At 40.6% G+C, this 27,203-nt stretch overlaps 1 protein-coding gene across 9 annotated transcripts in view; it reads left to right on the forward strand.

The window, feature by feature from the left end:
• Nucleotides 1-27,203, forward strand: part of LOC134342810 (extracellular sulfatase Sulf-2-like) — a 352,386-nt gene that overhangs the window by 215,575 nt on the left and 109,608 nt on the right. For all 9 annotated transcript variants that reach the window (XM_063041404.1, XM_063041405.1, XM_063041403.1 and 6 more), the window contains one exon: nucleotides 7,518-7,749. In XM_063041404.1, the coding sequence (XP_062897474.1) occupies nucleotides 7,578-7,749 (172 nt within the window). In that variant the 5' untranslated portion in view covers nucleotides 7,518-7,577. The remainder of the gene's footprint in view (nucleotides 1-7,517; nucleotides 7,750-27,203) is intronic.

The following is a 27,203-nucleotide window of genomic DNA, read 5'->3' on the forward strand; positions in this document are numbered from 1 at the left end:
CCAAACTGTAATGAGTTTAATGCATCTCTGCACTGGAATGAACAAGAGTTGGGTACATTTAGATACCAATCCCACTACAGGAAATTGGTAGTTTTGCTCCATTCTGTCCTTAATCCCCTGAGCTCTCAATTTCTTTCTGTTGTGTCAAATACTCAATACTCGTTTGCACAGAACTATTTTTAGTTCTGGCTCCAAAGGACTAGGATAGGAATGAATTCAAGTGAACTGTGGGTGCACCAAACACACAATTCAGTTTACAAGACCTGCCACACTGAGACAGAAATAATATTTAATTGTAGCCCCACTTCAAAGACTGCCTTGACTATTGTAGTGTACAACCTAGGCACCTAGAAAGTGTATAGGGACTCACATCTCACATCACTTTCATGAGAAGGAATATTGTCGTTTAATTTCTAGAATGGCCTGAACAGTGATGAGCTCTAGAAGAGGGGGTAAAAGGGGTGGGAAGTCTGCAGCACAGAGTAAAAAGCTCTATACAATTTAATTTCTAGGTTGTGTCTGGCAACTTCAAAGGACTCAAACAGCCTTCTATCAAGTAGATGAAGTGACGAACAGTATGTTCTTTTATATCAGAAACGCTCCAAAAGATCTGCTTGATAAAAAGTGGCAGGCAGAGTCAAAACTAAAGCCAATAATCAAAAGATGTGGGAGTAGGTGATAAAATTCAAGCTTGAGGAAGTCTGCCAAGAGAAGGCTCCTTGGTTTACACAGGATGTGATTGATATAATTAATTGAATTTAAATTCCCTTGTTGCCATGGTGGGATTTGAACTCTTGTAGTGGATCATTAATCTAGGTCCCTGAATTATTGGTGCAGGAACATAATCACCATGCTACTAAACCCCCCATGTAGAAAGACAAATTAAGGAGGCTACTGTGTCAGTATGGTGACCATGGGCTAAGGTGGAGGAAAGGGAATATGGATTAAATTAAGTAGTGGCAAATGGGCCCTTAATAGGTGTCATTCTTCATAGCATTTGGAATGATCTTTAACTTTATTTTTTTTATTTTTATTATACTTGTTTCAGGATACGAGCCAATAAAATATACCAATTAATTAATAAAATAATTTGCTTAATGCATTGAACTGTCACAGTCAATCATAAAAAACATAATATTGTCAGATTTGATAGACAAAATCCATAATCTAATTAGTCTGTAGTGCAGATCAGATTGGGCAGAAACAAATTACCGTCTGCATTCTTGTAAATGCAGCACTTTGACTTTGTTTTTGTTTTTCAGATTGAGGAATAGACAGCAGTGAATGTGTGATTTCATGTGAGACACTATAATGTTTAATGTCTGTAGCCAGAATCACTTTGTACAGTACTTACTTACGATAAGACCATAAGATATCGGAGCAGAATTAGGCCATTTGTCCCATCGAGTCTGCTCCACCATTTCATCATGGCTGATCCAATTTTCCTCTCAGCCACAATGTCCTGCCTTCTCCCCAATTCCCTTCATGCCCTAAGCAACCAAAAACCTGTCAGCCTCTGCCCCAAGTAAGAATAAAGACTTGGTCTCCACTGCTGCCTGTGGCAAAGAATTCCACAGGTTCACCACTTCCTGACTGAAGAAATTCCTCCATCTCCATTCTAAAAGGACGCCCCTATATTCTGAGTCTGTGTCCTCTGGTCTTAGACTCTCCCACCATAGGAAACATCCTCTCCGCATCCACTCTATCAAAGACTTTCAACATTTGATTGGTTTCAATTAGGTCACTCCTCATACTCCTGAATTCCAGTGAACATAGGCCCAGAGCCATCAAAAGCTCTTCAAATGACAAACCTTTCAATACAGGAATCATTTTTGTGAATCTTCTTTGAACTCCCTCCAGTTTCAGCACATTCCTTCTAAGGTAACAAGTCCAAAACCGCTCACAGTACTTTATAAAGTCTCGATATTACATCCTTGCTTTTATATTCTAGTCCTTTTGAAGTGAATGCTAATGTTCCATTTGCCTTCCTCACCACGGATCCAACCTGCAAATTGACCCTTTTGGGAATCCTGCACAAGGACTTCCAAGTCCATTTGAGCCTCAGTCTTTTGTATTTTCTCTCCATTTGGAAAATAACCTGCACTTTCATTTCTTCCACCATACACTTCCTGACACTGTATTCCATCTGCCATTATTTTGCCCATTCTCCTAACCTGTCCATGTCCTTCTATACACCTCTACTTCCTCAAAACTACCTTCCCCTCCACCTATCTTCATAGCATCTGCAAACTTTGTAACAAATCTATCAATTCCATCATCCAAATCATTGACATATAATGTAAAAGAAATGCTCCCAACATGTAACCCCGCAAAACACCACTAGTCACCAGCAGCCAACCAAAAAAGGCTCTCTTTATTGCCACTCTTTGCCTCCTGCCAATTAGCCACTGCTTTATCTATGTTACAACCTTTCTTGTAATACCATGGGCATGTAGCTTGTTGAGCAACCCCATGTGTGGCACTTTGTCAAAGGCCTTCTGGAAATCCAAGTGCACAACATCAACCAATTCTCCTTCTTCTATCCTGTTTGTTATTTCCTCAAAGAAACCATGCTGACTATGGTTTAATTTATCATGTCCCTCCAAGTACCCTGAGACTTCATTCTTAATAATCAACTCCAACATCTTCCCAACCACTGCCGTCAGACTAACTGGCCAATAGTTTTGTTTCTTCAGTCTTTCTCTCTTCTAGAAGAGTGGAGTAACATTTGCAATTTTCTAATCTTTCAGAAAGATTCTAGAATCTAGTGATTCTTGAAAGATCATTACAAATGCCTCCACGATCTCTTCAACCACCTCTTTCAGAACCCTGGGGTGTACACCATCTGGTCCATGTGACTTATCTGCTTTCAGACCTTTCAGTTTCCCAAGAACCTTCCCTCTAGTTATGGTAACTTCACGCACTTCATGACCCCTGACACCAGGAACTTCTACCATACAGCTGGTGTCCTCACTGATGCAAAATACTTACTCAGTTTGCCTCCCATTTCCTTGTCCCCCTATTATGACCTCTCCAACATCAGTTTTCAGCGGTCCAATATCCACACTCGCCTCTCTTATGCATCCGAAGAAAATTTTGGTATCCTCTTTAATATTATTGGCTAATTTACTTTCATCGTCTATAACGTTTGGGAAAAGCAATGTTTGTTTTTTGCTTTGATCCACTTTTACCAGTATGTTATTGAAATGTCCTGTTGATGATGGCATCCATCTTTCTCGAAGGACAGCAGAGAGCAGCACTGGAGTGACCTCTCCAGAGCACAAGCCTGGGCGGAAGGTATGGAGATCCTGAGATGCCAAGTCATCAACATCCCCCTCTTGACCTCATCAGTGTAGTCCAAAAGAAAGCAAAGCAATACGTTTGGCACCAGCTTGGCTGCAGGAGCTGCCATAAGGATGTTCAGTGACACCCTGTCACCTTTGGGGCTCTCCACCTGATTTAGTCCCGTAGCCTTTGTCTTTCCCGAGGCTGCCCACAAGGCAGTGAGGCTAATTGCCCATAGCTGGGGGAAATGTCTTAAGGTCAAGAATATAAGAATATTATTCTTTGATTTTGATTTATTTTGGTTTTCATGTTATCAACAATCTTTTCAATCTGATCTACTTTTATCTTTCCTCAATCTTTTTTACCAATTTACTTAAATCGATCCCACAGTAACAATATCTACTTTAGTTGGTTTTGCTGTAGTGTGGAGATTAACGAAACATTGTGTTGATATACAATCAGCTAAAGGAGCTGAAAGTAAGAACAAATCACTGCAGGTGCCAGATGGCTGAACTGAAAACAGAAATAGTCACGAATGTTCAGCAGGTCAGGCTGCATCTGTGGAGAGTGATACTTCAGATTAATTGGCCATTCCTCAGAAACTGAGAAAATTTAGAAATCAAGCATACAGATTACTGGGGAGGTGTGGCAGGAACTAAAGTGATATTTGTGTTAGGCTGGAGAGGAAGTGAGATTGAAAGGCGAGTAATGATGGTCTGAGTTGAAAGAGTTGATGGGGACATATCAGTCATAAACAGCCTGGAGGAGCTGAAAATAGGAGACAAAAGAAATCAAAGGAGAGTTTTATTGTATTGCTTGCTGCTCCTGACCCCAAATTGCTCTGCAATTTGTGTGTCAATAAAATCATGTGTTATTCATCTCATTGTTATTCTGACAGTGAATTATGACCTATCTGTGGATATTTTTTCTTGACATGGCCATGTCATTAGTGATCATACACAAGCTTGTACATTGCAGTATAATTACAATAGCTCAAGTTGATGCTATTTTCCTGTGAATCCTGCTAAATTCAAGGCTCCCTTAGTGTGCCAACCACAGAATTTTAATAAAACAGTTGATCTTCTCTAAAATTTAAAGACTAATAGTTGTAAATTCAAATGTGGAATTTTACCAGAGCTCAGCTACTTGCCAACATAGATTAGAAAACTAATTCAAATGTGGTTATAATGTTTAACCATTTTGTTGTTGGTTAAGAAACATGTATTAAAATATTAGCATTGTTGGGAAAATAAGCTGGTCCCTAAATGCATAGAGTTAAAAAGCATTTAGCCAATGAAATATAGTACTGATCTGCTCTAATGTAAAAGCTGCACCAATGGCTTTGCTGCTCTCAGAGAATTAAACACTCGTCTAATATAGATGCCTGGATGTTTTATTGTCATTCAGCATTTAAATCCCCACTGGAGTGTGTATCGACAAAATAAATCTCAGTTTATCCACAAGATAGAGGGCTACAAGGTGGTAAATTACCTCCAGTTTCATTTATTGAAGCTGAATGTTTAGGAGCTAATGCAGAGAAATTAAAGTAGTACATTTGCAAGGGCCACGGCTGTCTGACTTACAGAGTCTGAAGGAACACTGTAAGGCTGGACTTGGAGCTCTGGAGATGGAAGTTGTGAACAAGACTCAACAATTGAGGTAGGACAGTAATGTTTCAAAATGTCTATCGGTGTATTTAACAATGTAGGATCATTAGGTTCCGGCACTCAGCTGGATGCTGATAATTGATATATCCAAGGAAATAGCTTCATAGATTCTGAATAACAGAGGTGGTACTGAATGCAACACCAACCGGTAATGGTCAGTCTTCCAGCCTTTTGTTTTCTTAAAGTAAATGATTTCAGAAACTATCTGTGTATTGTTAAAGATGATTGACACAATTACTAAAAGAAATGCATAAAAATTAAGAAAATGAAAATGCAACCTTCCAGAAAAATAGTATCTGCTGTTCTCAGAAGAGTTGACCTTTGTTTTAAACAGTTTATACAGAATGAGCATTGCTCCACTTTGTGCAGAGGATTATGTGATATGTACAGCGGGTTTGCTCTGGAGAGTAATAGTGATAAATAATCAAAAATGCCACCCAATCTGCATTTGGTTTCTCTGGTCCAGAGGATTCCACATTGTGAACACAGCATGCAGTATGTTAGATTAGGTTACCTCTTTACATTAAATCCATTGGAGGATCACTCAGAGTTCGCAGCTGTCTGCTATTTTGTTTCTCCATTCCACTCAAACTCGGTCCATGGCATCCTGCATTGCTACACAAATGTGAGGAACATCACTGAATCCTCCATCCAGGCACTTTGTACCCTTCTGGACCCAATATTAAATTATACAATTTCAGATACTTCAATTCCTCAATATAAAACGGAGCTGGGAACTTCAGCTATAACAGAACCATCTGTAAAGTTGGCTTAGTTTGTTTACCATGCTATTAGTATCAGCGAGATGGACATGCATGATCATGCATTTCACACTTCCCTTATTCCTTTATCTGTATCTCAATCTCTTACTGAATCATATTCATCCATCTACCGGATGACATGTACAGTTTAGCCTAATGTTAATCCTGATCTCACCCTACCAGAGATACTCCCTCTGACCTATCCATCCCCATTCCTCACCTTTCCTGCATGTTCTAATGTGCACATCACATATCCTCTGCACAAAGTTCAGCTACTTATCGACATGGATTAGAAAACTAATTTAAATGATTTTATGATGGTTAACCATTTTGGCTTGATATGTTGACTCTGTTTGTCTCTCTATTGATACTGTACCACCTACTGAGTGTCCTCATCATTTTAGAGTCATAGAGTCATAGAAAAGTACAGCACAGAAAAAGGCTCCTTGGCCCATCGAGATTGTGCCAAACCATTTAAACTGCCTACAAGCTGACTATCTGCTTTGTTTTCTATTATCCCTAAGTCCCAGTTTGTGTAGAAGGGACCTGAAGAAGGATTGTAGCACAAAATGTCGACTATTAATTCATTTCCATAGATGCTGTCTGATCTGCTGAGTTCCTTCTGCATTTTGTGTGTGTTGCTGTTGTTTCATACTTTGGTATGTCAAACTGCATGTTTAAAACTCCATTTGCATTATTTCTGGGCACCACATTCATTCTGAGCTTCCTTTTATCTCTGTCCTCCTCTTATGATTCTAAAAGTGTATATTAGTCATTAGGAGTCATTAGCCAGCTGCATTGTCTGAACTCATTGATACCTGTGTAAATGAATGTGATTCTGACAATAAGATCAGTGTGGCTTCAGTTAAATAAGGATCTGTGTATAACTATGTCAAAGACTTTTTTACAAAAGGTTTTCCCTGAAGTTGAAACATTCACTATCATATCAATTCATAATATTTTCCCCATGATCATTTTGCATTTGTTTTCATCACGTCAATTGATACAGCCAACAACTATGCTCCTTATATGACAGAACAACTATGTTTTTGAGCAAACTTACATCTTCAAAGATATATGTTGTGGGCATATTATATATGTGTCCCTAATATATATGTATTGTAATTTCTTCTAGTATGCTTTCCTTGATGTGAAAATGCTGCTGCACTATTTTAGAAAGTATAGTCCTACTTTGGTGTCTTATGCCATTATAACCTCAAAAAGACATATACTAAATTGTCAAGTACATTTTCTAGATAGGAAATGGATAGAACCAATTTTTGCAGGGCTCTGGTGCTCTGAAATATGTCTAATGCCATAGCGAGCTTATTCAATAATCCATAGAAGCTGGACAAGACTACATATGCATCGTCACAAGAGAAGTTATGGCTGATTTAGATCTCTTAAGAAAAGCTATCAGTAAGAGGATGCACTAATCGTCCACACACGTCACTCCAACCCCCTGCACTCTGATCTTCAGTGGTATCTTCTTGTTGTCAAGCCTGTTAGCTGCTCAACAAGGAGATATCACTGAAAAGTTATTTCTGACAATCGATTTGGAGAACAAAAGACACTTCAGCTCATGTAAATTTCTTGTTAACCCAAAAAGATCGTGATCACAGCCATACCAATTTCAACCACAAAAGATTAATAAGTACTCGACATTTTGTACTATTCTGTAAGCCAACTGTTAACGAAAGGAGGAATTGCTGGGTGGAACCAATTTTCTCAGTCTAAAATGAAGAAAAGTCATACATTGTGCATCTTATCAAATGCTGCATCATTGTTTTCTTTTAAATTGCAGGACAGAAAATAGATAAAGGAAGGATTTACTGGAAGGTCGCAAGAACTCAAGCGAGACAAAATGTTACAGTCAAGGCTTGCCCTTGGATGGATTGTGTTAGGTGTCACGGTTTTTATGAGTCCCGGTTCTGCTCTCCTTTCTCAACGATTGAAAGGCCGCTTTCAGCGAGACCGCAGGAATATCAGACCAAATATCATCCTTATTTACACTGATGATCAGGATGTGGAGCTTGGTAAGATCATTTAAGAAAAACACAGTGGCTGTTCAAAAATGTGAATTCTATAATAAATTCATGTATATTGTCCTTCCTATATTTTTTCATAGGAAATGGTTTCATTGCTATGAAACCATTCATTTACTTGAGCCTTGCTTTGATTTCCTTCTTGATGTCCATTCATAGTATTTTCTTTGTCAAAACTCTTAACTTTTCCTCCAACACAGACATTTAATATGTTCCGAAACCTAAGCAAAATATCCTGGAAACACTCAGAAGATTATTCAACCTCTGAGGGAAGGAAAACAGTTAACATTTCAGTCTGAAGGTTCTCCATCAGAAGCAGCAGAGAGAGAAAGCACATTGGTTTTATGTTGCAGAGAAACTTTGGGGCAGTGTTGGCTAATTATGATAACTTGCAGCTTGGGCTGCTATGAATTATTGGAATAATGAGAAGATGATGAAGAAGTGTGTTAAAATAGCAGGATAGGATGTTCTACTGGAGTGTGGCGGAGTCTAATGCCAATGCCATAGCTGGATGATTGGCAGCAGAATTGGCTCAGAATCAGAATCAGGTTCATTATCTTATAAGATATGAAATTTGTTGTTTTGTGGTAGCCGTACATTACGTTACTTTAATTTGTCGAATTTGTATAATGTGTTGGCGCGTGGCCAAGTGGTTAAGGCATTCGTCTAGTGATCTGAAGGTCGCTAGTTTGAACCTTGGCTGAGGCAGCGTGTTGTGTCCTTGAGCAAGGCACTTAACCACACATTGCTCTGCGATGACACTAGTGCCAAGCTGTATGGGTCCTAATGCCCTTCCTTTGAACAACATCGGTGGTGTGGAGAAGGGAGACCTGGAGCATGGGCAACTGTCAGTCTTCCATACAACTTTGCCCAGGCCTGCACCCTGGAAACCTTCCAAGGCACAAATCCATGGTCTCACGAGACTAACGGATGCCTAAAAAAAGAAATATGTATAATAAATAAATAGTACACATAAAGGAATAATAAGGTAGTAGTCGTGGGTTCATGGACCATTCATAAATCTGAAGGTAGAGGGGAAGAAACTGTTCCTAAATCACTGACTATGGGTTTTCAGGCCCCTGTACCTCCTCTCTGACAGTAATCATGAGAAAAAAACATGTTCAAAATGAGGAGGGTTTTTAATGCCTCTTGCAATGTTCAGGAAGGTTGTGCTTACGGTGGAACTGGCTGAGACTACAGCTCTCATCAGCCTCCTTTGATCTTGTGCATTGGAGTTTCCATACCAGCTGGTGACGCAACCAGTCAGAATGCTCTTCACTGTACATCAATAGAAATTTGCAAGAGTCTTTGGTGACATACCAAATCTCCTCCAACACATAACAACACATAACTGACATGCCTTCTTTATGATTGCGTCAATGTGTTGAGCCCAGGACAGATTCTCCAAGATGTTCACAGCCAGGAACTTACCCTTTCTACCACTGACCCCTCAATGAGGACTGGTACATGTTCTCCCAACTTCCCCTTTGTGAAGCCCACAATGAATTCATTGGTGTTCCTGACATTGAGTGCAAGGTTATTGTTGTGGTACCACTCCACCAACTTAGTACACATGCTTTCCTAACATGGTGGGAGTCTTAAAATGGGAATTCTTGAAGGGGGCAATTTGGATTAGCAAGGGAAGAATTGGTGTGGTTGTTGCCACACATTTTTAGTTCATTCATCATTCCTTTTCATCTCTAATCAGAGCACAATAATGTCAAAGCTTCTTCAACCTCCGCTCTGTCTTACCCACATCCCTCCTCCCAATTTTACCTCTGATCCTCTATTTCTCTTTACCAACCCTGCCCTTCATCTCCTGAAGTCCAATGGATTCCCCTGACAACTTCACAATTGCTGCAGATTTTGGATGAAAGTTCTCCTTGGCTACAAAATGTGCACACCCTGTTCGACAGTTCACACCTTGTGCAGAATGGAGTTTCACTGCCAGTGGCTCAGAGAAAGCTGACCTGGATCGCTTCCTACACAGCCCACCCAAATGTGACTTTTCAATCACTGTATTAGTAAATCAGAACATCTCCAGAACTATTTTCACAACAATCCAGGTATGTCAACTGAGCAGGACTAGTATACTGTAAATAGGAAGTGGAAATTCAGTCAGTGGTGGCTCACAGTGATTTGAACATCTATAACAAACTGCAAGCAATTAAAATACTGGCCTCTAACGAAATCATCAAACCCAAGATATGAACAGGAGAAAAGTGGTAGCTTCATTTTTGGGGCAACCTGACAAGGACAAAGTTAGAAAGATTATGAATAGCAGACATGATTCACAGGGAATCTTGAGCTGTGCTTTTCTGCATTCCTATCCTCCCTTAGACTAACCATTTTCAATCTCAGTTTGTACTGCCTGTGCTTTCCATCTATCTTCAATCATACTCTTGTTTTAGGCAGATGTTGGCTTCCATTAACTATAGCAGCCAGTTGTCTTGGTACATGTTGGTACCAATGACATAGATAGGACAAAGGAGGAGGTCCTGAAGAGAGATTTCCAGGAGTTAGCAAGGAAGCTGAGAAGCAGGACCTCCAGGGTAGTAATCTCGGGATTGCTACCTGTGCCACGTGCTAGCGAGGGCAAGAGTAGTCGGATCAGGCAGATGAATGCCTGGCTGAGAGACTGGTGTAGGGGGCAGGGCTTCAGATTCTTGGATAATTGGGATCTCTTCTGGGGGAAGTATGACCTGTTCAAAAAGGACAGGTTACACCTGAACCCGAAGGGGACCAGTATCCTGGCGGGAAAGTTTAATAGAGCTGTTAGGGAAGGTTTAAACTAATTTGGCAGGGGGTTGGGAACCGGAATGATAGAGCGGAGGAAGGGGAAAACAGAAATAAATCTAAGATAGTGAGCAGTAAAGATGTCAGGAAAGACAGGCAGGTGATGGGGCAAATGTGTAGCCATTGGGATGAGTTGCAGTGCAATAAAGTTGCAGTGAAATCAAAGCAAAAAAGTATCAAATACTGGTCTTAAGGTGTTGTACTTAAATGCACGCAGCATAAGAAATAAGGTGGATGATCTTGTTGTACAGCTACAGATTGGCAGGTATGATATTGTGGCCATCACTGAGACCTGGCTAAAGGATGCATGTCTCTGGGAGCTGAACGTCCAAGGATACACGGTGTATCGGAAGGATAGGAAGGTAGGCAGAGGGGGAGGCGTGGCTTTATTGGTAAGAAATGATATTAAATCATTAGAAAGAGGTGATATAGGATCGGAAGGTGCAGAATCTTTATGGGTTGAGCTAAGGAATAGCAGGGGTAAAAGGACCCTGATGGCAGTTATTTATAGGCCTCCAAACAGCTGCAGGGATGTGGACTACAAATTACAACTGGAAATAGAAAAGGCTTGTCAGAAGGGCAGTGTTATGATAATTGTGGGGGATTTTAACATGCGAGTAGATTGGAAAAATCAGGTCGGCACTGGATCTCAAGAGAGAGAATTTGTAGAATGTCTGTGAGATGGCTTTTTAGAACAGCTTGTTGTTGAGCCCACTAGGGGATCGGCTGTACTGGATTAGGTATTGTGTAATGAACCGGAGGTGATTGGAGAGATTGAGGTGAAGGAACCCTTAGGAGGCAGTGATCATAACATGATTGAGTTCACTGTGAAATTAGAAAAAGAGAAGCCGAAATCTGATGTGTCGGTGTTTTCAGTGGAGTAAAGGAAACTACAGTGGCATGAGAGAGGAACTGGCCAAAGTTGACTGGAAAGAGACACTGGCGGGAAAGACGGCAGAGCAGCAGTGGCTGGAGTTTATGCGAGAAATGAGGAATGTGCAAGACAGGTATATTCCAAAAAAGAAGAAATTTTCGAGTGGAAAAAGGATGCAACCGTGGTTGACAAGAGAAGTCAAAGCCAAAGTTAAAGCTAAGGAGAGGGCATACAAGGAAGCAAAAATTAGTGGGAAGACAGCGCATTGGGAAGTCTTTAAAACCTTACAAAAGGAAACCAAGAAGGTCATTAAGAGAGAAAAGATTAACTATGAAAGGAAACTAGCAAATAATATCGAAGAGGATACTAAAAGCTTCTTCAAGTATATAAAGAGTAAAAGACAGGTGAGAGTAGATATAGGACCGATAGAAAATGATACTGGAGAAATTGTAATGGGAGATGAGGAGATGGCAGAGGAACTGAACAAGTATTTTGCATCAGTCTTCACTGAGGAAGACAGCAGGATACCGGACACGCAAGGGTGGCAGGGAAGAGAAGTGTGCGCAGTCACAATTACGACAGAGAAAGTACTCAGGAAGCTGAATAGGCTAAAGGTCAATAAATCTCCTGGACCAGATGGAATGCACCCTCGTGTTCTGAAGGAAGTAGCTATGGAGATTGCGGAGGCATTAGCGATGATCTTTCAAAAGTCGATAGATTCTGGCATGGTTCCGGAGGACTGGAAGATTGCAAATGTCACTCCGCTATTTAAGAAGGGGGCAAGGAAGCAAAAAGGAAATTATAGACCCGTTAGCTTGACGTCGGTGGTTGGGAAGTTGTTGGAGTCGATTGTCAAGGATGAGGTTACAGAGTACCTGGAGGCATATGACAAGATAGGCAGAACTCAGCATGGATTCCTTAAAGGAAAATCCTGCCTGACAAACCTATTACAATTTTTTGAGGAAATTACCAGTAGGCTAGACAAGGGAGATGCAGTGGATGTTGTACATTTGGATTTTCAGAAGGCCTTTGACAAGGTGCCACACATGAGGCTGCTTAACAAGATAAGAGCCCATGGAATTACAGGAAAGTTACATACGTAGATAGAGTGTTGGCTGATTGGCAGGAAACAGAGAGTGGGAATAAAGGGATCCTATTCTGGTTGGCTGCCGGTTACCAGTGGTGTTCCACAGGGATCAGTGTTGGGGCCGCTTCTTTTTACATTGTACATTAACGATTTGGATTATGGAATAGAGGGCTGTGTGGCTAAGTTTGCTGACGATACGAAGATAGGTGGAGGGGCCAGTAGTGCTGAGGAAATGGAGAGTCTGCAGAGAGACTTGGATAGATTGGAAGAATGGGCAGAGAAGTGGCAAATGAAGTACAATGTTGGAAAGTGTATGGTTATGCACTTTGGCAGAAAAAATAAACGGGCAGACTATTATTTAAATGGGGAAAGAATTCAAAGTTCTGAGATGCAACGGGACTTGGGAGTCCTCGTACAGGATTCCCTTAAAGTTAACCTCCAGGTTGAGTCGGTAGTGAAGAAGGCGAATGCAATGTTGGCATTCATTTCTAGAGGAATAGAGTATAGGAGTAGGGATGTGATGTTAAGGCTCTATAAGGCGCTGGTGAGACCTCACTTGGAGTACTGTGGGCAGTTTTGGTCTCCTTATTTAAGAAAGGATGTGCTGACGTTGGAGAGGGTACAGAGAAGATTCACTAGAATGATTCCGGGAATGAGAGGGTTAACATATGAGGAACGTTTGTCCACTCTTGGACTGTATTCCTTGGAGTTTAGAAGAATGAGGGGAGACCTCATAGAAACATTTCGAATGTTGAAAGGCATGGACAGAGTGGATGTGGCAAAGTTGTTTCCCATGATGGGGGAGTCTAGTTCGAGAGGGCATGACTTCAGGATTGAAGGGCGCCCTTTCAGAACAGAAATGCGAAAAAATTTTTTTAGTCAGAGGGTGGTGAATCTATGGAATTTGTTGCCACGGGCAGCAGTGGAGGCCAAGTCATGGGTGTCTTTAAGGCAGAGATTGATAGGTATCTGAGTAGCCAGGGCATCAAAGGTTATGGTGAGAAGGCGGGGCAGTGGGACTAAATAGGATAAAATGGATCAGCTCATGATAAAATGGCGGAGCAGACTTGATGGGCCGAATGGCCTACTTCTGCTCCTTTGTCTTATGGTCTTATGGTCTTATGGATGGAGACAGTTGAGTTTTATGTAAATAGGCCCATCGGTTTAAATCAGCCAGGCAATGCATCTTTCAGCAAAAGATCTTCGACCTGATATGTTAACTCTTTCTCTTTCCTCAGAAGCTGCTTGACTGTTGATTGTCAGAAGCGTTTTCTAGATTTTATTTTACATTTTCGGCAACTGCAATATTTGATTTTCATTCCTCACTTCTTTCAAACTAGGTTCTAACCATTTTTTGTTATCATAGCATATCTGCATCCAGTTAATATCAAGGCCAATTTTCCAGCCACCAAACAACATTTGATAAATGATCCTCAATGAAAATGATAAGACCAAACCAGTAACTCTCAATGTAATTTTTACACACACACACACACACACACACACACATTTATTTCATTATTGCTCTTTTACATAGTTAAAATTCTGGGCATTTCAGCATTAAGAAATACATATATAGATAATTCTTTCTAATTATGTTAATTGACCTGAAGCAAGATTTCTTTAAGCGTCATTATATATGTATATTGACGTAATGTTAAAAATGGATCTGGCTTTCTAATATCTTTGCATTGGTTAGAAATATTGCAATAATAATAATTAATTTACTAACTGTTTTTGTTACCAAATCTATAATAGGCTTTCTGGATTTATTCTGTTAGTCTCAAGGCAATGAAAATATCATCAGTTTGATTATATTCCAAAACAAATTATACATAAAGGAGATTTTACACAGCAACCAACCATTACCATTGCTGAAATAGATTGCACCATACATGTATATTTGTGGTTCTTTCAGGGTTTTGACAGAATTGCAAATACATCACATATTTGTCACACAAAGTAAATAGATACCTTGTCTTGCTTTAATTTTATAATTAAGATAGGTCAATTGGATATTCTGACCCTGGAACGGAGAATAGATAGCTTTTATTGAACCATTGCAAAATATCGAGATACAGTCAAGCAAGAGTAGATATGTGAACATTATTTCAGTACTTCAAACTTATCATGTTTATTAAATATTTTCAAATATTTCCTAAGATTGTACATATGGGAAAAGAAATGAGGCTAAAATTGGAACACCAATTAAATTCAAAGGTAATAAAAGAGTCAGTGGTAATCACCAAACAGAATACCATTAGCCTTGATGTCAGATGCCTGATAAAATGGGATTAGTGCTGAATAAGGTGTTTATAAGGGGTTGGTGAGGCATGGAACACGGGAGTAGAACCTTCATCCCCCTGATTTCACAGATGATCAACCACCCACACGCACTAATCCTCTATTAATCCCATTACCTTTTTAACTCTCCAAACATCCTTGCTAACTACCTCCAGTTTCTACCACTTGTTGTACACTATGGCAATTTACAGAAGTCAGTTAGCCTAACAATCTACACTGTATGTCTTCAGGTTGTGGGAGGACACTGGAAAATGCAGGAGAAACTCACACACTCCTAGAGAGAACATGCAAACTCCACACGAACAGCACCTACGGTCAAGATTAAACCCGAGTTTCAGGTGTGCGTGCCAGTAGCTCTAGCAGCTGCACCACTCTTCACCCTGAGTACTGTATCGCTATTATGCTCCTTGATGCACCACTCCTGGCTGGAGGAGAGTCCACGCTGCATGCAAATCTTGTTAGAAATTTTTGATTTTTATTGGGTGGTTATGCCTATCAGGAAGGATTAAGCAGGCTAGGACTTCAATCTCTAGATAAAGGTAAGCAGATGAGTACCTCAACAGAGATCTTCAAAGCTGTAAAAAGATTCCACAACTTTGTGTGGAGATGTATATGAAACCTGCCCCATAGATATACTGTAATTACTGGATAATTGGCAATATTCTCAAAAGGATAATCAGTCAGAATTTTAAAAAATAATTAGAACATGCAACTCGCTACCACAAGGACCAGAGCACCAGATCAGAAAGTGGAGGGATGGGGAGGAAGATCGATGTCAGGGCCAGTAACAACGGGTAGGTGCAAATAGATACAATAGGAAGGATAGTTTGAAGTGTGTGTATTTTGATGCTAGGATTATTATGGGTAAAGGTGATGAACTGAACGCATTGGTCAGTCTATGGAACTATGATGTTGTGGTCATTACAGGAACTTGGTTGAGAGAGGGATAGAAATGGATGCTTAATGTCTCAGGGTTTCAAAGTTTTAGAAAAGATAGAGAGGGAGGATAAAGAGGTGGGGGAGTTGCACTACTTTATTTATTTTTTTATTGAAGGAACGACACAATACAGAATATGTAATGCATTACATTTTCCTCCATTTTGCTTTTATATCTTACCCTCAAACAAAACTCCCCTCACCCACCCTCCCTGAACATACCATGGCAGCTAATATACTTACAATACAACACTTCACAAATACAAGGATGGACATTTCACAGCCATACCCTCACATTCCTTCAAAACAAAGGCCCACACACATCCACAACACGTCAGATGATCCAGAATACACTCATATAACACAGCCATACCCTCACATTCCTTCAAGACAAAGGCCCACACACATCCACAACACGTCAGATGATCCAGAATACACTCATATAACAATGCATCAACCACCCTATGAGGTAAATACGTTAAAAGGGGGCAAATCTCCAAGTACAATTAAATGCCCTTAAATGGTAGGTAATTCCTTAAGGCTCCTAAAATATGACAAGAAAGGTCCCCATTTTGAATAGAACTTTTTCACAGACCCCCTCAGAGTAAATTTAATCTTTTCTAGTTTCAGAAAAAACATTACGTCCTCTCACCAAACAGCAGCAGATGGGGAGTGGCAGATTTCCAGACCAGCGAGATTCTCCTACGGGCCAAAAGCGATGTAAATGCAATAATATCCGACTGGTTTGCATTTAAACCCAAAACATCATCTGCCACATCAAATACCATTATAACCAGGCAAGGTCTCAGTGTCACCCCCAAAACCTCACTGAAAATTTTAAAAACCAGTCCCCAATAGCCATCAAACCCAGGGCAAGATCAAAATACATGCACTAAACCAGCCGAAGAGAAGGAACACCTGTCATAGCCAGTGTCTGTCCCAGGATATATGTCAGCAAGCCTGGCTTTACTTAAATGTACCCTGTATAAAACTTTAAATTGTATGAGCCCTAGGTTAGCACATGATGACAAGGAATGAACCCTATTCAGTGCTTTTATCCAATATTCCTCAGCCAGATCCATACCACGGTCATCCTCCCACCTAGTCTTAGTTTTATTTAGATCTTGAACTCCCAAAGACATCAGCTGATAAAGAGATCAGCTCTTTATCATTAAAGCTAAGAGTGAGTTTTTCCCACACCATAGGAGGTGGTAGATCAGGAAAAGAGGGAAATTTTTCCTTGACAAAGTGGCGAGTCTGCGCGTATTTAAAAAAATGATTATGTGGAAGACCATATTTACTGCACAGGTCATCAAAACTATCAAATATATTATCAGTGTACAAATCCTTAATGTGCATAAGACCATTCAAACCCCATTGTCTAAAAACTGAATCGAGTGTAGAGGGGGGAAATAAATGGTTTCTATGAATGGGACCCAAAACTGAAGCTGATGTGAACTTATAGTGGCAGCGAAATTGATTAAAAATTTTGAGGGTGGAGAGCACGACTGGGTTAGATGTGAATTGAGAGAATTTCAATGGCAAGGAAGAATATACTAAAGCTGGGAGGGACGAGAAGTGGCAAGACTGTGTCTCAAGCAGGCACCAGTTTATATCTGGCTGGTGGAGCCAAAATAATACTTTTTGAATGTTCGATGCCCAGTAATAATGAATAAAGCTAGGAAGGCCCATTCCACCTACGTCACGACCTCTTTGGAGAATGTGCTTATTAACCCTTGGGACCTTATTTTCCCAAATAAAGGAGGTTATAGCTTGGTCGACTGACTTGAAAAATGATTTAGGTAAGAAAACTGGCAAGCACTGGAACAAATAAAGAAATCTAGGAAATATAGTCATTTTCACTGATTGAATTCTCCCAGCTATAGTAAGAGATAAACTGCACCATCTCTCAAAATCAGCCTTCATTTGGCTAACCTGAGGCCTGTAGGTAGCTTCAACAGAGATGTAAAAGAGCGAGTAATGTGTATTCCCAGGTATTCAAAACTATCTTGAGATAAAGGAAAAGGCAAAGATTCCTGTCGGATCTGTAGGGCCAAGTTATTAATGGGAAAGTATTTGCTTTTTTGAAAGTTCAGTTTACAGCTAGAGAAGGCTCCATATTGACCTAATAATGACACAATAGCAGGACTGCTACTTACAGGGTCGCTAACATAAAGTAAGTGGTCATCAGCATATAGGGATACATGGTGTTCCATGTCCCCTCTCCTAACACCTTGAAATAATGTAGTTGAATTAAGTGCAATAGAAAGAGGCTCAATTGCAGTTGCAAAAAGAAGAGGGGACAATGGGCAGCCTTGGCGAGTGCCACGTGTTAATGGGAAATAGTCAGATCGAGAATAATTCGTCTGTATGTACGCTAAAGGCGAGTGATATAATAGCTTAACCCAAGCTACAAATATTCTGCCAAATTCAAGTTTCTCCAAAACACTAAGCAAGTATACCCACTCCACTCTATCGAACGCCTTTTCCGCGTCCAAGGAGATAACAACCTTCGGACTCAGAGAGGCACTGGGTGAATAAACCACATCAACCAGTCGACAGATATTTTAAAAAATGGAGATTTTTAATAAAACCTGTTTGATTATCTGAGATTATCTTGGGAAGGGGGGTGTTCTAAACGGCACGCAAGCGCTTTAGCCAAAATTTTCAAATCCATATTCAAAAGTGAGATGGGGCTATATGATCCACATTGAGTCATCAGGTCCTTGTCCTTTTTAAGAAGTAGCGAAATAGATGCCTGTGAAAGAGTAGGGGGTAAGGAGCCGTTCTCCAAAGATTCCTGAAACACTTCTAGAAGGACTGGTGCGAGCTTACCCTTAAATTTCTTATAAAATTCTTTCGGATAACTATCAGGGCTTGGGGACTTACCACTCTGCATAGCCATAATGGTGTTATTAGTCTCTTCCCACCCAAGAGCCCGATCTAAATTCTCCACTTTCTCTGATTCAAGGGTTATCTAAAAAACGTTCCATATTTGTTGTATCTGAGGGAAACTCTGAGGTATACAGAGGAATAAAAAGCTGCAAAGATATTGTTAATTTCTTTTGGATTGCTTGTCAAGTTTTGGTGCGTGTCTCTTATCTGGGGAATAAGTTGTGATGCAGCTTGACATTTCAACTGATGAGCCATAAGCCAGCTTGCCTTGTCACCATATTCATAATAGAGGCCATGTGTCTTAAGAATTAATTGTTCTGATAGGTTTTGTAGATAGGAGAAAACTTCTCTGGCAAATCAGCCCGGATTTTATATAATTCTGCAGTGGGTGCCTCAGAATATTGCCTATCCAGGTCCAAAATAGATTGCGATAACACTTGCATTTCCTTCCTACGCTCTTTATTGGCATATGAAGTAGAAGATATTATTTGACCCCTCAAGTAAGCTTTTAAAATTCCCCAAAGTAAAGAATAGGATACCAACTCAGCTTTGTTAGTCTCGAAGAATGCATCAATGTTAACCATATATAACTACAAAGTTTCTCATTGGAAAGCAAAAGGGGTTTAAGTCTCCACAGAGGCCGTTCTCTAATGTTTAATAAAAACATAGGTCCAGTTTCACGGGCGAGTGATCAAATATAACTAGCAGTGTACTCAATTTGTCTAATCATTGGTAACATGGAGCTATCTATAATGAAATAGTCTAGCCTGGAATAGGAGTGGTGAACATGAGAAAAGAAAGAGAATTGCCTAACTGATGGATTCAAAAATCTCCAAGGATCCATATAACCATTTTGTTGCATAAACATAGAGAAAGCCTTTGCCATATTAGAAGAAGTTCCCCAGAGCTAGACCTATCAAGCAGTGGGTCAATAGCACAGTTCAAATCTCCTGAAAAGATTCGCTGGTGTGTATTCAGGTTAGGTATTAATGACAAAACCTTATTCGCAAAGTGGACATTGTCCCAATTAGGGGCATAAACATTTACCAAAATGACAGGTATCTGAAAAAGAGATCCAGAGACTATAATAAAGTGACCATTAGGGTCACTGATTACATCAGATGGTGTAAACTGCATTCTTTTGGTGATTAATATTGCCACCCCTCTGGACCTGCTATTAAATCTGGAATGAAAAACCTGACTAATCCATGCTTTACGGAGTTTATTATGGTCTTCCACTCTTAAATGTGTCTCTTGTAGAAATAGTATACCTGCTTTTAATTGTTTCAGATGAGAGAAAACTTTAGCTCTTTTAGCAGGACCATTGAGCCCCTTTACATTCCAAGAAATAAACCTCACAGGGTGGCCTCCATCACCATCACCCATGTTAACCATATCAAAAGACACACAGGGCCTACAATCCAAAACAGTGCGATGGCACAAACTGCACGCAATAACGCACAATGAAAAAAAAAGTCTGACCCATCTGTAATAAACAAAAGAATAAACTGCCATGGTGATCCCCCAAAACACTCCCCCCACCCCTTTACACAAACAAGAAAAGACAATTAACCCCCAAAACCTAGATCTACCTCCCCAACTGAGGATGATTGCAGGCAGTACCAAACAAAAAACTTCCAAAGCGTTCACCATACAACTAAAACCTTCAATCTAATCTAGGGTGGCTCCCCTCCTTAAAATTTGTACACTTCCTTATTCTACCTTCAATATATATAGGCTAAAGATAACAGGCCAAGCAAAACATTAAAAATAAGAAACTAGGAAACTAAACGCCAGAGATGCAAATCGCAAATATTTACATTTTGCTGGTTGAAAGTACTTCTTAATCAGATTCCGCAGCATAACAGTTCAACCCAATCACGTTCCACAAATTAAACTGGAAAAAAGGAACAAAGAAGTGGGTTGCGAAAATTAACAGTTTACCTCAGTGGGAGGCCTCTTTAATGCTGCATGAATAACTTAAAAAAAAGGTTATTGCTCTTCTCATTTTTCTTCTCCCCAGCGCGAATGGTGAAACTCTTTGGCTGCTTCTGGTATATCGAAATAATGCTTTTTACCTTCATGGGTGACCTGGAGCCGAGCAGGAAGCAAGAGGCCGAACCTGATCCCTTTCCCGTAAAGCAGGGATTTCACCTCCTTGAACGCTGCTCGTTTCCCCCCCAGCTCCCCACTAAAATCCTCATTAAAAAAACACCCGGTGCCCACGGTAATACAGCTCCTGCTTTTGTCTACTGATGATGCATTGCTTGTCTTGAAAGTAGTGAAACAGAACCAGGAACATTCTTGATCTCGTTTGCTTGGCTTCAGGGACGCTGGATGGTTTAGGCCCGACCGGTAAGCATGTGAAAGCACGAGAGGCCTTGGGAAGAAAGTTGTCCCCAGCACTTCGTCGAAAACTCGGTCATAAATTTAACAGGGTCCAAACCTTCCAAATTTTCAGGAATGCCGACCACTCTCAAATTGGATCTCCGCGACCGATTTTCGAAAAGTCATCTAGCTTCCCCTTCAGAAATGCACTTTCACTCTGCAACGCTGCAATGGCAGCTTCGGCGCTCACCAGTCGGTCACTGTAATCATTTAGGCCATCTTCAACCTCACGAATGCGTTCGTCGTGTGACTCGTAAGAAGACGTAATTTGTTCTATGGTAGCATTCACTGGTGACAAAGCATCTTCAAGTTCTCTTTTTAGGGCCCCGCTTGCGTCATGTCAGTAAGAAGTACTAAGCGAAGCCTCTTGAGGTCATCAGGTAGCACAGGCCCAGCATCGTGCAACGGCGCCATAACCATAACATCAGCTTTCTTGCTTGAGGCTTCACTGTCTTTTTCCCCAGTTTTACTTCAGAGGTGCATTTTATTTGCCATTTCAGTGTCCAGCAACGTCCCAGGTTGTTCACAATGTTAAATATTCAGTTATCTTGAGTGTACGGCAAAGATAAACAGGTAGATTTTCAATAAAAATGGGGAGCCACTCTTACACGCACCTACTCACTTCATGCTCAACCCGCAAGCCCCCCAGGTTGCACTACTAATCAGGGATAATATCATAGCCGCGCTCAGAAGAAACATAATGGTGGCTTCATTCACCGAGTCAAAATGGGTAGAATTCAAAAATAAGAAGGGTGCAATCACCCTGATGGAATTGTACTACAGACCTCCCAATAGATACCGGGACATTGAGGAACAGATATGCAGGCAGATTAAGGAGAGGTGTAAAACCAATAATGTTGTCATGGGGAACATCAACTTGCCTAGTATAAACTGGGTTCTTCTGAGTGCAAGATGTTTAGATTGGGCAATTTTTTTTAGGTAGATCCAGGAAAGGTTTCTTAAATCAATGCATAAAGAGTCCAACAAGAGGAGGGGCTGTACTGGACCTGGTGTTGGATAATGAGCCTGGCTAGCTGATCGACCTTTCAGTGGGTGAATGGCTACGGAACAGTGACCACAACCTCTCAAGTTTTAAGATACCTATAGATAAGAATAAGTATGGATTTCACGAGAGAGAATTAAATTGGAGCAGGGCAAATTATGAAAGCATTAGGCATGAACTAGGGAGAATTGATAGGGAACAGCTGGTTTGGAGCAAGTCCACATCCAAAATATGGAAGATGTTTAAAGACCAACTGCACAGAGTACAGAACAGGTATGTTCCAGTCAGAAGGAAGGACAAGGATGACAAGGTAAGAGAAACTTGGTGTCAAGAGAGGTGATGAATTTAATCAAGGAGAAAATTGAAAATTATTTAAAGATTACGAAGCTAGAGCCCAGGAAGATTATAAAGAACCCGGAAAAGAACTCAAGAAGGAAATTAGGAAAGCCAAGAGGGGCTAAAAAAAAGTCCTTTGCTAGTAGTATTAATGAGAATCCCAAAGCTTTCTATACAAATGTCAAGAGCAAGAGGATAACTAGGGAGAGGGTAGAACCACTCAAGGATAAAGGGGGGAACATTTGCTTGGATGCGGAGGATGTGGGTGAGGTCTTTAATGAGTAGTTTATGTCAGTATTTACCAAGGAGAAGCATGTGGAGGATAGGGAGATCAATGCCAATCATATTAATATGCCAGGGCAATTCCAGGTGAAGGAGGAGGTAGTGTTACGGTAGGTCTCTAAAAGAGCATTGAGATTGATAAGTTTCCAGGGCTGATAGGATATACCCCACGTTACTGAGAGAAGCAAGAAAAGTTTACTGGGGCCTTGATCACAATCTTCAAGTCATCTTTAGCCACAGATGAGGTCGTGGAGGACTGGCACGTTGCTAATGTTGTTCCATTATTCAAGAAGGGAACCTGGGATAATTCAAGAAACTATAAACTGGTGAGTCTCATATCAATGGTAGGGAAGTTACTGGAGAGAATTCTTAGGGATGGGATTTATGGGCATTTGGTGAACCATGGCCTAATTAGAGAAAGCCAGCAATACTTTATGAGGGACAGGTTGCGTCTTACTAACTTCAATGAGTTTTTTGATAAGATGATGATGGTGATTGATAAAGGTAGACCATGGATGTTGTCTACATAGATTTTAGTAAGGTTTTTACAAGGTCCCTCATGGGAGTCTCATCCAGAAGATTAAGGTGTGTGGGATCCATGGTGAATTGGCTATTTGGATTCAGAATTGGCTTACCATAGAAGATGGAGGGTAATGGTCAAAGGGATTTATTCTAGCTGGATGTCTGTGATTCGTGGTGTTCAGCAGGGATCTGCACCGAGACATCTGCTGTTTGTGATGTACTGTATATAAGTGAACTGGATGAAAATGTAGATGGGTGGGTTATTAAGTTTGCAGATGATACATAGACTGGAGGTGTTGTGGTAGTGTAGATGACTGGCAAAGAATACAATGGGATATAGATTTTTTTTAGATTATGATGACACTTAGTCCTTGTTTATTGTCATTTAGAAGTGCATGCATTAAAAAATGATACAATGTTCCTCCAGAAAGATATCACAGAAACACAGGACAAACCAAGACTAAAACTGACAAAACCACATAATTATAACATATAGTTACAACAGTGCAAAGCAATACCGTAATTTGATAAAGAGCAGATCATGGGCACGGTAAAAAAAAAGTCTCAAGTCCCGATAGCCCCATCATCTCACGCAGATGGTAAAAGGAAGAAACTCTCCCTGCCATGAACTCCAAGCGCCGCAAACTTGCGGATGCTTTGGAAGCACCCGACCACACCTGACTCTGAGTCCGTCTGAAAACTTGAAGCCTCCGACCAGCCCTCTGACACCTAGCACCATCTCCGCCGGCGGCTTCGACCCTGCCCCGGCTGTCGAGTAACAAGCAAAGCCGAGGACTCCGGGCTTTCCCCTCCGGAGATTCTGGATCACACGGTAGCAGCGGCAGCGAAACAGGCATTTCAGAAGTTTCACAGATGTTCGTCCATGATCTCGTGTCTGTCTCCATCAAATCAGGATTGTGCACAGCACCCTACTTGACAGATAACAGATATCACTCACCAGAGTGGCCGCTGCAAGCTGTGTCGCACCGCCATTTTCTGCAAGATTACTTGCGGATATGGATAGAGAAATGATGGATAGATGGAGTTTAACCCAGCCAAATGTGAAATATTACACCTTGGTAGGTCAATTGCAAAGAGACAGTACGCTGATCAGGGCAAGATTCTTAACAATGTTAATGAGCAGTGGGGTCTTGCAGTCCAAGTTCATAGTTCCCTGAAAGTGGTACAGGGTGGTTAAGAAGGCAGATGGCATGCTTGCCTTTATAAGCCAAAACATTGAGAGGTTACAGTATGTTGCAGCTTTTTAAAACTCTAGTTAGACTGCATCGGCAATATTTCAAATAGTTCTGGTCACTCCATTATAGGAAGGATATCTAGTCTTTGGAAAGGGTGCAAAAGATGTTTACCAAGATGTTGCTCGAATTAGAGGACATGCACTATAACGAGTGGTTGGACAAACTTGGGTTGTTTTCTCTGGAGTGGCGGAGGCTGAGGGAAGATTTGTTCGAGGTTTATAAGTTTATGAAAGGCATGGATAGAGTCGATAGACAGTTTATTTTTACAGTGGTTTGAAATGTCTAATACCAGAGGGCATGCATTTAAGGTGAGAGGAGCTCATTTCAAAGGAGATGTGAGGGGCAAGTTCTTTTATACAGTGACTGGTGGGTAGTTAGAATGTGCCTGGGGAAGTGTTAGAGTCAGAAACATTAGAGAATTTTCAGAGACGTTTAAATAGGTGCATGAATGTGAGGGAGATGGAAATATATGGACATTGTGCAGGCAAAAAGAGATATTTAGTTAGACATTTGTTTACTAATTTATTTGGTTGAGTATAAAATCATGGGCAGAAGCATCTCTTCCTGTGCAGTACTATTCTATGTGCTCTATAAGGTTGGCGTGTGGCCAAGTGGTTAAGGCGTTTGTCTAGTGATTTGAAGGTCGCTAGTTTGAGCCTTGGCTGAGGCAGCGTGTTGTGTCCTTGAGCAAGGCACTTAACCACACATTGCTCTGCGACGACACCGGTGCCAAGCTGTATGGGTCCTAATGCCCTTCCCTTGGACAACATCGGTGGCTTGGAGAGGGGAGACTTGCAGCATGGGAAACTGCTGGTCTTCCATACAACCTTGCCCAGGCCTGCTCCCTGGAAACCTTCCAAGGCGCAAATCCATGGTCTCACGAGACTAACGAATGCCTATATATATTATAATATATAGGTTTAAAGATAGTTAAAGCTTAAATATATAGTATGTGTGGAAGAAGGCTCTTTTGGAACTTTAATGTTGGCATAAGAAATGTCTAAATAAGCAATTTTATATCTTCAGATGTCATTGTAACCTCTGTAGAGCATTGTCATAGAGGAGTGGACGGATAGTTGTGGAAATATATCCACTAATTTGGGAACTGTATATCCATTTTCTGAATGCACAGACAGGCCAACTGTTAGCATCTTGTTCCAGGCCAGTCATGGATCAGGAAAGGTGGTTTCACAGTCTTAGATCATGGAAGGAATCCATTCCACCCATTAAATCTGTACTGTTCAATGCAAGAGAAACACCATTCATCCCATTCCCTCATATCTACCACACTGATTAAATTCTTGCCTTTCATGTCCTTATTGATTTCCTGTTTGAATGTCTTGATTAAGACTACTTTCAATAAGAGCTCTGGGATCCATTCCTGACCCTAACCATTTATTAAGCAAGTATTTTCTTCTCATATCACTTTGGGTTCTTTTGTCAAACACCATAATTATGAAGCAATTGTTATATATTAGAAATATCACATAAAAAGTCTTCTTTTCATTATAACTGGGATTCAGGCCTCTTAAAATTGGTCTCTATTTTACTACCCATTGCCTGTTGTGAATACCTGATCCATCTATGCAGAATATATATTCCCAACATCCTGACTCTTACTCTAACCAAACAGTTTTCACATTACAGAGTCATTGTAATCCATTAGAATTGACGTATTGTTTTCTACTAAAGTGCAGCTGTATTTAACTTTTGCAATAATTTTTGGGCTTTGCGAGTAATTACTTTACCTTCCTGCATCAATTAGAAGCTGATTTTATTTTGGCAACCCTTCATTATAGTTCAGTCTAACTTTACCTCAGAATCAATAGGAAGCTATTTTCTGTGGAGATGAAGTTTTATTTTAGAGAAGTCCTCTCAATCTTAATTCTGATATGGAAGTTTAAATGTGCAGCAGCATAAAACATAATGTGTAATATATTATGCTTGTATTTAGGTTGGATAAGATGTGTTTTCAAGTAACATCATATCATTTTTGTCTGTTACATTCTTTTTTTTCTCCTATTCTTTCTAAGCAATTTAATTTTGCTGCGATCTGTAAGCTTTTTTTGTGCAGTGGGGGGAGAGTGTGATACTGGTTCTCGCCTTTCATCTGATTTGTCTTCCTGCGGGGCTGGGGGTGGCTTGTTGATATTGCTGCCAGTGAGCAATTTAAGCGTTGGTGCATGGCCAAGTGGTTAAGGCGTTCGTCTCGTGATTTGAAGGTTGCTAGTTCGAGCCTTGGCTGAGGCAGCGTGTTTGTCCTTGAGCAGGGCACTTAACCACACATTGCTTTGCGACGATACCGGTGTCAAGCTCTATGGATCCTAATGCCCTTCCCTTGGACAACATCGGCGGCATGGAGAGGGGAGACTTGCAGCATGGGCAACCGCTGGTCTTCCATACAACCTTGCCCAGGCCTGCACCCTGGAAACCTTCCAAGGCACAAATCCATGGTCTCATGAGACTAATTGATGCCTACTGAGCAATTTAAATTTGGAATAATCTGGGTTGGGGTTTGATGTTTTCACATTTTGCCCGATTTGTTTTTCTGCAGTGTGAGGGTGGAGTTTAATGCACATGTTGTATGATGTAATTAGAGACGATGTGTAAGTCTTTTTTGTGTGGCAGGGTTTTGATGCTTTTCTTTGAACTTCAATGGCTTTCTTTGTTTTGTGGCTATCTGAAGAAGACGAATCTCAGAGTTGGGTACTGCAGAAATACTTTGATAATAAATGAAGCTTTTTTTTAAATCTTTGATTACCTGGC

This window comes from Mobula hypostoma, chromosome 2, assembly GCF_963921235.1.
Source record: "Mobula hypostoma chromosome 2, sMobHyp1.1, whole genome shotgun sequence".
In the NCBI taxonomy this organism is placed as follows: Eukaryota; Metazoa; Chordata; class Chondrichthyes; order Myliobatiformes; family Myliobatidae; genus Mobula; species Mobula hypostoma.